The following is a 12,049-nucleotide window of genomic DNA, read 5'->3' on the forward strand; positions in this document are numbered from 1 at the left end:
TTCCATTAACAAACTATTAGATTACATTTCACTTGCTTCTTACTCCTTTCAGTTTCAGCCTTAACGTTTAATTTTTGGGCGGGAAAAAGCCGATTTCATTGCCTCTCTCTCTCTCTCTGGCTGTGAATGTATGATAAATGATAAATCTGTGGAATCATAGACCAAATTTCTCACTTAGCATTCTAAAAGGATGTCGAAGTTCGAGTACCCGATCATGTCGCGCGGTGAGATAGTGGCAATCTTGGCGGAGTCCCAGATCGCCAACATATCCGAGCACGATCTCTTTAACCCCAACCCGGATTTAATCTCCGAGCTCTACACCCGTCTCCTCTTCCACATCGACGCTCTCCATGAGTAATTTCCTCCCTTTCCCCTCATCGCTTCTCTTCCACTCAAACCGCAACAATTTGAGTTAGGTTTTTTAAGCATATTTTTAGATAATTTCAAGATGTCACAGAAGATTTATTCTGTACTTGTTTGATTAGCTTATACTCAGTAATTTTTTTTTTTTCTGTAAACATTTTCGTGAATTGGCGGTGGTGTGGAGAGGGGAATTGGGTCCTAATGGTCTGTTTGGTTGCTGTGAAAATGCGAGAGAAAATGAACCGAATCTAGACTTAGATTTTCACTGTTCATGCAAGTGAAAGTGGAGTCCGGCAAAGTGGGAATGTGGAAAAAAAATTTGATTTGATGTAGCCTTTTTATTTTTATATGTATTTCTGTTTCATTGTTCTCTAATCTTTTTGAATTAGGGAAAATAATCCTGAATTGTAGATAGAATAAAAATATATCTTCTTACTTTAGCTTCTGAAAACTGAAAGGGAATCTTTGAAAATTAGAGTTTCTATTTTTTTCCTGGCGAAAGTGGATTTCAAACGTTGTTTTTTGAGCTCCTAAGCTCTTTTCCTTAAGAGTAGCTAGATACGGTTATAGTGTGTGCAATCTCTATGCATTCCATTTGAAAAAAGTAGAGTTCACCATTAAAAAAATAATTTTTTCATGTGAGTTCGGAGTTCTAGATTTATCTACTTTTTTTAAAGGAGTGCACGGACTTGCACATCCTAGGATTGCAAATATCATTTCTCTTTCCTTCATGGGGTTTCTGATTCTGGCAGGGAAGATCATGGGCAACTGGAGTTTGCAGCGCTTGAGCAGCTTGAGAACCCGGACTTCCATGTTGAATCTGCTCGGATTATGAAGCTGTACAACAGGATAAAGGAGGTGCTAGCCTCAACAGATTGCCCTAAGAGATTTACCCTCAAAGACCTGATAAGACCGGATACCGAAAGGACTGAATTTTTCCTCAGTGCAATTCTCAATTTTGGTCTTCACAGGTAAGTTTTTTGTTCTTGAAGTTTTTCAGCTTTTATGAGGAACCTAGTTATTGATCACCTACACAAGAAAATATTATGAGTTCTTTGACTGAGTTTGTCTTGCATAATAAACTGTGAATTGTTATAGAGATGATTCTTGATTATTGTTGAGGTTTATACAAATACAATGAGGATTGGCACATTCGCATTAAGAAACTGTGGTTAATGCCAATTTTCTTATATAAAGATATGATTGTTTATCAGTGACTCGAGATTTGAGAATGTACACATTCAGGTAGGAATTCTACGAACAAATTAAAAATATTCTGCTTTTTGAACGTTTAGGAGATGAATTTTGCTGTCTGTAAGTATGAAAACGTAGTTTGCTTTTACAAATGAACTATATATCAATGGAGTTTGTCTAGTTGGCTCTGAAGCATCTTTCTTCTATTTTATCATGGTTCACTCCATTGCGAGATATCTAATGCTTGTGGAGTGACTTCTTCAGACGGGTTCCTTTGGCTTGGGTCTTGCCTAGAAGAGTAGTCAACCTTTTTTTATTCTTGGAGAGGGTTAGGAGGAAGCCCACATATTATAGCAGTGTGAAAGATGGTTCCTACTTGCTTGGTATAGTGTATTTGGAGGGAAGGGAACAAACATGAACTGAGTATCATGAACGTTTGAGAAGCTCAAAATTTTATTTTTTAATGCTCTCTTCCTTCCTCTTGAGTCTCTATTGGTTTAACTTTTCACGTTTTTTGTAACCTTCTCAACTTCCAGATATGTGACTTGCTTTCATACACGCTGTGTACCTGAATGTGCCTTTTGTGCAGTTTAATGAAGTTTAATTATTTATTTGTAAAATACTCAGTCCTTTGTTTTCAATCTTAGACGGGCAAAACTGGATTTTTTACGTCCAATTGTGGATGAAGTGAACCTTCTGGAGGAGCAGCAAAGAGAGTGGGAGGCTAAGATATCTCAGGTTCTCTAATAGATACACATGAATAAATGCTTTACGATAAGCTTCCACTTATGCTAAATGTTTGCATTTCAGTTGAATGCAGAGATTGAGGACTACAATGAAGCAAGAGAGAGGGAGTTGCCCCTTGTTCAGGAGGTAGATGCAAAAGTTAAAGAATTGCGTCAAACCATTGCAGGACTTAACAATCACCAGATGTCATTGAGAGCTTCTTTTCGCAAGCTGAAGGAGAAGACTGGAGAAATGGATGAGAAGGTCAGGTTATTGAAAATGAGCATATATACTGGTTAAAATCAATTGGGCTATGCCTAGTTCTTATTAATAAAATTATTATTTACTGATAAAAAAATAATTGTGTAAGAATAATTTTTAAATTTTGGGTCTGCTAGGTCAGCTGAGGTAATTGTTTGCTGTTTGATTTAAATTATAAATTTGGTAGTATCATTATTTTTAACAGTTAAATCTTGAAGAAAAAATTTCAGCATTTCTTTGTTTTATGACGAATCAATTGGAAAGACTCTTAGTTTTTGATTGGTTATATCTGCATAATGATATTGGCAAGCATATATGTTTACAATACTTATGTCGTAAGGTATCTACATCCTGCACTAGCTGTAATTGGTGAAGTTTCTCTCCATTCAATTGGGTTACTTATTTTTTGAGCAGTGTTTGTATCTTATCTGCTTCAACCACAATTATATCTTTCCCAGATTTAATAATTATTTTCTTGTTGTTAGATTGTTTGTGCTAATGTGGTAGGTTAATTATTTTGAACCATTACTGTTCTTGCTTTTGCTTTCACGAGTTTGTTCACATCTTCCCAGATTTTTCTAGGTCTGAGTTTGTCCAAGTAAATATGCAGTATATTTAAAACGTTCTCCTTTGTTGTTATGGAGTTGGCTTTAACAGTTAAGGTCATGATGCTGTATTTGAAAATAAAGTTTTATATGTTAAGCCCATCATGTAGACTGGCTATTCAATTATGAATTCTTATTTTTTACCTGGTATTGTTACCATTGTTACAAATTTTCCCGTTTCTTCCAGATTTCCAATGCTGAGTTTGTTCTAGTGCAAAGTGTTCAAGAAAATGCAAACTTACGTTCGAAAATTGTACAATCTCCAGAAAAGTTGCAGGTATTGATTTTTATCTCATGAAGTAAGATATTGCATATCATAGAGGAGTTGCTAACATTTAATATTTATGCTCATATTGAGATTTTGGAGCCATATAATTTAATAAAGTTATTCAATACATGTGCTAGACACAAACAAAAAGGCCTAGTTTATGTTTTGAGTCAGAATTCTGACCTCATTGCAGCATGAAGAACAGAATATGTTTTGAGTCAGAATTTTAACTTATAAAAAAATATCATATATTTTTCAATTTGTGGATTATGGCGGGTGGGGACTTTACGTGGTCTAATGGGAGGGCTTGGTCTAGGCTGGATAGATTTTTGGTGTCTTCTTCTTGGGAAGCACATTTTCCTGATTTATGTCAGAAGAGGCTTCCGAGGTTATGTTCAGATCATTGTCCTATTATTTTTGGACTGTGGGGGCATTAATGGAGGGCGTCGGTACTTCAAATTTGAAAATATGGGGCTGGAGGATGATGGCTTTGTGGATAGGTTAAGGATTTGGTGGTCTTCGTATCATTTTTCTGGTACTCCAAGTTTTGTTTTGGCTGGGAAACTCAAAGCTTTAAAATAAGACGTGAAGAAGTGGAATGTGGAAGTTTTGGGAAGAAAAATTCTACTCATCATTCTCACATCACACACTAGAGATAATTTTTTAATTTTTAATTTTTTTCTCTTACCAAATGTGTGATATATGGATGATGAGTAGAGTAATTCAATTAGTTTAGGAAGAATAAAACTAATTTAAAAAATTAAAAATTAAAAATAAGTGAGGTGTGTGGTGTGTGAGAATGATGAGTAGCAAAGCTCTTTTGGGAATGTGGAAATTGAAGGAAGCGCCTCTTGGAACAGCTGCAGCTTTTGGAGGATAGGGAGTTGTTGGGGGGGGATGTCAGGTGAGGATAAGGAGAGAAAAAGAGGGGTGGTTGCTAATTTAGAGAGGATAGGGAGGTTTTTCTCTTGTCCTACCATTTTTTCTATATCTTCATTACCCACTCTTTATTTTATCAGCATTAGTATATACATGTCTGCTTCCTATGGGCGGGGGCTTTAGTTGGTAACGGACTTAGTGTCCATGACCTTATTCTTTCTATTGTAACCTCTAGTTAGGCATTTTTTCATGTATACTTCCTGTGTACCTGTGCTTTGCCTATTTCTATGAATACAATATCCTTGATTACCTATAAAAAAAAAGTAGATACATGTCTGCCAATATGGTGTTCTCAACTGGGCTAGTTTTCATGATCTTGTATCTACTTCTAGTCTATAACTTGCAACTACTCTTTGTATACCTCCTGTATACTTGGGCAGTGCCTATTTATTTCTATCAATAAAGTTATTTTACCTATAAAAAATATGGAGTTTTGTACATGAAGGGTTAAACATCTTACAACTTTTGTGGGAATATCAAGCTTATGTTTTACTTACAAATTCATGTTAGAAGTTGGATGCTATATATGATCCTAGATCCCATGTCGTAGTTTTTCAAATAAGGGGCTCTATGATATTATTCTCGTTTGATGGGCTTTTCGATGGTGTATTTTGATTCTTTTTATGTTACCTGTAGTTTAAAGAATTTAAATGGTTTGGACTATCAATTACATGATGTTTTTCTCTTTCTGCTTGGTGTGTTTGTTTCTATATTTCACACATAAAGATTTTTCTCTCTGCTCTTCTTATCAACATGTAAGTAACTTCTTCACATCTTTGCCTAAAGAGGGCTTTAGAGGAGAAGAAATCAGCTCGGGAGGTGGCAAAGAACGCTGAAAAAATAGCAATACAATCTTATCAGGATAAGAATGCCATTGTTGAGCTTTATACAAAGGTATACTTCCATCAACGACTATGTTAGTTATTTATTCTCATTGGTTTGCCTACTGGTTTATTTCATGAACCCATTCGTAAATGGACTCTTGCCTTTTAACATTTTAAGAATGCTTACACAAATTTGCTGTAATTCCTAAAATATGTTCATGGACTTAGAATGCTTGTCCAATCTGTTCCCTGAAAAGCTTCAGAAATTTAATGCCTTCACTGAAGAAAAGGCTTTTACTAATCTGATGTTAACTTCTATTAATTGCATGTTTCATGTGGATATGTTGCGTCTCCTTTGTCATTTATGAATTATAAGTCAATCAAACTTGTGCTACTTGAGTCCAGTCATTCATGGGAGCTGAAATTTCCTGCACTGGACAAAGATGCCTGCCATATATATTCCTCAAAATTTTCAATTAGTTACAGTTATATTGTCATTCCGAAATCATACCATTCATATGGATGTTAATTTCTTTGCAGAGTTTTGCTAAACTCAGAGTTAGTTTGCTGTACTTGTGGCCAAATTATCTCTGATCTATTACTCCAAGGAAAACATAACAACGCACATTTATTGGTTATAGCTAACATGTAGAAATTAGTCCCTTCAGTGGTATTGCTGTTCTCTGATTTATGGGAGCCAATTAATCCAAGACTTAGCAGAGTCAATAATGCTAAACATGCAATATATATATATATATATACACGCACAAAGAAAAACACAAAATATACAAGCTTAAATAGAGGGTAATTCATGATTTGGGTGCTTTTTCGCAGGTGTTCAAGAAAATGTTCAAACACTTTACCCAGATGCAAGCAATACAAGAACAGGTGAGCATATGCTGGAGCTAGATGTGCTTTGCAGCCGAGTAGTAAGAGCTGACAGGTTCTTTGTTGGCCATGGGAAAGGCATTTCTGTGATTTGAATGAATTCTTGATGTCCATAAATAGAAAAAAATTCTGAACTCTTCTATGCTTTAGATAGAATCATACTTGAATTTGTTCTTGATCAGGCTTTTGATAACATCGGCACCTTTAATAGGTAAACTCAGCCAAATCCATTGAAAAGGACTTTAAGGCTTTAAAGGCTAAACTGAGTGAAGAGGGAATGCTGGATAAGTCACTTGAGGCTAAATTGGTGGAACGACAAGGCAAAGGTAATTTCTTATCCCGGATACATTCTGTTTCCTGAAGTAGCATTCGTGAGCTTAAACCTTTCTTCTTCATCCCCAGTTGAACAGTTGGATGAATTAAGAAAGCAGTTGGAGAAGGAAAGAGATCTAAAATGCGAGGAGGCTACCAAAGAGTTCAATAATACGAAGTTGGAGGTAGAATCTAGGAGACGTGATCTAGAAGCTAGACAAAGGAATGTTGAAGCTGTGGTTGTTGAGGTACTTTGCATCTCCTTTTAATCGCGGACTAAGCCATTTCATATGAAACTGTCTAATATTTCAGTTTCTTCTATGCTGTAATTTATAGGTGGATGCTATAAATTCAAGGGCTAATTCAGTGAAAGAATCTGGAGCAGCTAAAGTGCAGGAGTTAATTAAAAAATCTGAGGAGATTGTGAAAGAGGTGCACTTTATTAGATCCCCTTATCAGTGTGTATGTCTGTCTCTTATGAAATTGAAACTTGCACTGTATCCTTGCATATAAACATGATTTAGATCCCGAGTTTGGGAACTGTATGGCCTGGTGTGAGAGAGATATATACACATGAAGTAGACCCTACAGTATTTATAGCTGCCCGAGTGAATTTCTTGGGCAGCATTACATGCTCTTTAGCTTTGGAGTTTACTTCATATGTTTATCTCTATTCCACTCTAGGCCCCATAGTTCGGTCAATAACACTAGGGAATCCAAGTCCTATAGCAGTCTCCAAATCCTTTCTAAGGAGTTGAAGTCCTTCGAAGGAATAACTGGAATTTTATGAATTCTGGGGAATTTACTAAATCGAAATTGTAAAAGAAACATGCTAGGTTTCAACTTACTACGGAAGGTTTTGTTTTTAATTTTTGACTATTAACAATGCTCTTAAGAACTTTTCGAAGACATTCCTGAATTACATAATGCTTCTCTAGGAATTACTTTTAGGCCCCGTTTGGATGTGGAGGTGAGATGAGAACCTCATCTCATCTTAACATTCAAACATTACGCAAACACACATTTTTCAATTTCAAATTAACTTTTTCATCTAATCATTACCTAATCATTATAACTTTTCTAAACTTCCAAACAAAACACAAAAAATAATTCAACTTTCTCGAATCTCAAAAACAAAAACAATATTAAAAAAATTATATTCTAACAATATTTTTATTCTAATATTTTTATTCAACTTTTTCTCTCTTTTCCCAAAATTTCACAAAATATCTTAAGTTAAATCATTTCATTAATATTTACATATTTTTCATCTCATCTTAACATCCAAACGAGGCTTTACTTCATAATAAACAGCAAGTCTTGAAAAACAATAGCTTTTTGAATATCAAAACAATAAGGTTAACCAAGTAGAGCCTAGGATTTCCAAATGCCTGTGTTTGAGCATCTTAAATATAACTAGATCAAGCTCTGTCACTGATTTTTTCATTCTCAGTGAGGAATTTGAAAAACAAAACTTATATTCTTGCTTGTATTGCTTTTGCCAAGTCGGTTTGGAAACTGTGACTTCCATAATTGTTGAACTGAAAATGGTCCAATGCTGTGTGGCTGGTTGCAGTTTCACCACTACGCAAAATCCATTGAGGTCTTGCTGCCAACAATAGAAGCGGAATCAAATTTTGATTGAGTTGGTATGATTAACCTTTTACCATTATGACATCTATTTTTCTATTTTCGTTTTTACTGCAAAATGCATCTTGTAGTGTCATGCAAAGTTGAATTCTTGTATCCTGTGTTAAAATAGTACATGCTTCTCCCATTCTAAAGCTAGCTAGCATTGGGTTTTAATTGGGGCTTTACTGATTGGATGTCAACACATAGATTGACAACAATATTACATATTTCCTTAACTATTAAATAATATATATATATATGAAAAATTATATTCATCATCCCAACTCCCATCATCCTCTCATCATCTCATAATGTGATAATAAATGATAGGTTTACAAGTGAAATATAATAAATAATTTCCAATCACCTAATGCCACATAATAGGATGATGGAAGTTAGTATGATGAGTAACATTACTCTATATATATATATATATATATATATATCTCGGTCCAGTCGGGGGGCTAGTTTATCGGTCCCCAAGCATTTTCCATAAAAATCTGCTTTATTTATAAAACAAGTTATGCAAGAGCTATTGTAGTTGTCTATAACCGATGGCCAAATGTAAAAACTTTAGACACGTTCTATATATTCATATATACCCAAATAGCATTTGTCGAGCTCTTACACCGCTTTGCTTTGTTATATTTTTGTTGGGGTGTATGTAAGATTAGAATCTTTATTCGAATTTTAGGCTTATAATTCACTTGAGAGATATATAAACATATAAATAAACCCTATACATTTATTGAATATTTAATATTATTAAAAACTCAAATAACTAGGAATATTGTACAATCTTCAAATCAAGTATTTATTTCTTGTCCACTCCATATCTTCCAAAGTTTGCATTGATTGGTTACAAAGATGAGATTAGATGAAAAATTTGTGAATAATAGTGAAATAGTTTGAGTTAAGATGTTTTATAGGATTTTGAGAAATGAGATAGAAAATGTTAGATAAAAATATTATAAAATTATAATACTGTTATAATATAATTTTTATTTTGATATTTGAAAAAGTTGAATTGTTTTTTTTTTTTTAAAAGTTTAGAAAATTTGTAATGATTAGATGAAAATTTTAAAATTAAAAATTAAAAAGTATTTGTATTTAAATAGTGTGTAGATGTTGAAATGAGATAAGATGAAATAGATTGAAACTATTTGTGAAACCAAGCCGACCCGAATAAAACATCTGAATCTCTACAAGCGGGCCCAATTAAATGCAATTCACTAACTACACCAACCTTTCTGGATCAACCTAAATGCAGTCTGCCGTCTGGCATACCCAAAGATGAAAGAATGTCAATTGAAGTTACTCCACTATACAGCTAAGAATGGGTGTATGTATTGTACGCTTACCAGATGTCATTCATGAGATCGAGCTTCTTTTTCGCAGGATGATCGAAGGTGATCTAAGTATATTGGAGAAATGGATGAGAATTAGGTGACCAGGTTATTGAAAGGAAAATGCTAAATCAATCCATGATTTTGTCCATCCAATCCAATCTTACTGTTTATGTATTTTAATTTATTATTTTACTCAATAATTAAAGAAGTGACTATTAGTAAATTTGTATATATATATTTTTAATGTTTAAAGATATTAAAAAAATTAAAAACAAATTAAAACAAAAAATTTTGTGCTAGTAGTATGCCTAACGATAAACGATGGGTGGGCCACTAGCAGGATCTAAAAAGATGAGTATTTTAGCTACAAAACGAGTATATAAAAATAATCTTATAAATTAATGTGGATTCATATGATCCCTAAGATCTATTTTATAATAAAAATAATTATACAATTTGATCAACTACATCAATCTATATTAATTTATAGGATTATTTTTATATAATAATTTTATAACTAGAGTATTTCTCACGTGAAAATTAAGCGGATCGAAAACAAAACTTTCATTCAGTTTGCATGTAGTCAGTCTTGTATATACCTTCAAATACTCGTATTATTGTTTATGAACTGATCAAAATGGTCCAATGCTGTATGTATGTATGGATGCATGGACTATATATGGTGATGCAACTTGAAGTCCTAAAATGTATTATTAAAGATCATAATTAAATTAAAGATCTCAATCCTGCCTTTCCAAGACTCCTTTCAACTCATTTACGTTATGCTTTGTTACCAACATCTGTGAAGGACTCAACATGTACGTAAGATTGTATATGTATATAGAAACCCTAAAGATAATTTTGTGTCACAATGACACTTCATGAATAGGGTGCGTTCAACCACCATCTCGCTTGAAGAGAAGAAGCTTTTGACAAGTTCTGATAACATTTGCTTTAGGAATTAAAATAAAGTCTCGGTAATATTATTGTCATCGAGTTACAATCCATTGCTCACAACAAAGTGTACATGGGGGATTGATTTACTTAGCAGCTTAGTCCAATTAAAGAAAATCTATCAACAGGTTAAAGTTGGCCGGTATGCAGTTTCATTTGTCAAGAAAAATGATCAGATAGAGTAATCCTTTAACAACTCGATCTGTTTTACAACAACAACAAAAATTACCCTAAAAATGAATTATTTATGTATCGACATTGTTCATTTACTAATTAATCTTGAGTGATGTTGTTGGCAGAATTATATATATATTCTATTATAATAAGTGGCTATCTAACTGTGAATAGTAACTTTTGTTATTTTTCTATTAAATTTTCTTATTTTTCCGTTAAATTCTTTAAGTTTTGTTTTACCAAAAGATCCTTAAATCCCTTGAATATTTGACGTGTAGCTCCCTTGTAAAATTTAATAAAAGATCATTTTTTACCAAAAGGCCTTTAATATTAAAGTAATAATATTTTATTATTATATAGAGAGTAAATAGATAATTCAATATGAATGCAGACCAATACTCATACTTTGTTGAAGTTTAAAATTTTTTTAATCTTATTTTTTTTATCTTTTTTAACTTTGTATTATCTTTTCCCAGACAAATAAGTTATTGACTTTTTCACTTTTTTTTATTTAAATCATTATATCAAGTACATCTCGAGACTAACGCATCCGGAGCCGTTCCCGTGTGTATATATATATAGTGATAATAATACAACAAATTTATTGTATCCCAACCAAATGCATCATGTCAACATATACACATTCAACAACATTGAAGGAGACTTAGATCTACCGATGGACGATTTGTAAACATAAATTAATGTTGAAAGTAATTATAAATAGGCCTCCTGTTCGCATATATGATAAGTTTTCATTGATCATAATATGCACTCTCTAAAATTCGATGAGCAACGCATGCTGTAGCATGAAGACCTAAAATTTTAACCCATGCATGCAGTAGAATGAAACTACTCTTCAATCGTACGTAGGCTCTAATTTATCTAGACCCATTTGAGGTGTGAAGTATACACTACAACAAATAATTATTTCTTCGAATAAAACAATAATATCTAAATCTCTGTTTTCAAATCTTTTAAAGCTCAATTTTATTTTTTAAAAAGAAAAGAAAATGTGGTCAGAAAAGGGGAAAAAATACTAATTAACCTGACGAACAAATTAAATGAAAATCTTATCAGCACATGAGAGAGTATTTGTCATTTGCGGAGGAAAAAGAAAAGGAAAAAGAAAGAGTACTAATTTGTTAATATTGTCTGTCACTTTTGTGTCATTAAATGTCTTCCACTAACTAAATCAACCTTTCTGGATCGCAAACACTAATGAGAGTGTCTCATTCATTATCATTAAATAATAAAAAAATATGTAATAAATAATAATTTAATAATAATAAATATATCATATCATACTTAATAAAATGAAAATAAAATGATAGTATGGTGTATATAATTTTCCTATCATTTTTATTCACTGTACTTTACACTTTTTTATTTTTTTAAATTTTTTTTTAAACAATTAAATTCTTCTAATCATCTTTATATTTATAAGAGCAATGGAGACTTTTTTTTAGTATTTTGATAATTTTGTTGCTATGATGTATTTGAATGAAGAAAATGATGGGGATTTTGATATTTGCTCTCTCGATGATCATGTTTAAAGTCTCT

At 32.8% G+C, this 12,049-nt stretch overlaps 1 protein-coding gene across 4 annotated transcripts; it reads left to right on the forward strand.

Annotated features, from left to right (window-relative positions):
* Positions 1-15: 15 nt before the first annotated feature.
* LOC109007030 (kinetochore protein NUF2 homolog) lies at positions 16-9,650 on the forward strand. Of its 4 annotated transcripts, none has more exons than XM_018986511.2 (12): positions 55-354; positions 1,116-1,334; positions 2,205-2,295; positions 2,368-2,547; positions 3,337-3,426; positions 5,143-5,250; positions 6,015-6,068; positions 6,280-6,394; positions 6,471-6,628; positions 6,717-6,812; positions 7,957-8,029; positions 9,411-9,650. In XM_018986511.2, exons 1-11 carry the CDS (start codon positions 191-193, stop codon positions 8,023-8,025), a joined length of 1,344 nt encoding a protein of 447 aa, XP_018842056.2. In that variant the 5' UTR covers positions 55-190; the 3' UTR covers positions 8,026-8,029; positions 9,411-9,650. The 4 variants fall into 4 exon arrangements, with proteins under 4 accessions (XP_018842057.2, XP_018842056.2, XP_018842058.2 ...); XM_018986513.2 differs by lacking the exon at positions 9,411-9,650 and adding an exon at positions 9,283-9,301; XM_018986514.2 differs by lacking the exon at positions 9,411-9,650 and adding an exon at positions 8,397-8,407.
* The last annotated feature ends 2,399 nt before the right edge of the window (positions 9,651-12,049 follow it).

The sequence above is a fragment of the Juglans regia genome, chromosome 13, assembly GCF_001411555.2.
Source record: "Juglans regia cultivar Chandler chromosome 13, Walnut 2.0, whole genome shotgun sequence".
In the NCBI taxonomy this organism is placed as follows: domain Eukaryota; kingdom Viridiplantae; phylum Streptophyta; class Magnoliopsida; order Fagales; family Juglandaceae; genus Juglans; species Juglans regia.

Coding starts and splice junctions, on each gene's coding strand:
- LOC109007030 (XM_018986512.2), top strand. CDS start 191: ATGTCGAAGTTCGAGTACCCGATCATGTCGCGCGGTGAGATAGTGGCA. Junction 355..1,115: donor CACATCGACGCTCTCCATGA/GTAATTTCCTCC, acceptor TGATTCTGGCAG/GGAAGATCATGGGCAACTGG. Junction 3,427..5,142: donor AATCTCCAGAAAAGTTGCAG/GTATTGATTTTT, acceptor CTTTGCCTAAAG/AGGGCTTTAGAGGAGAAGAA.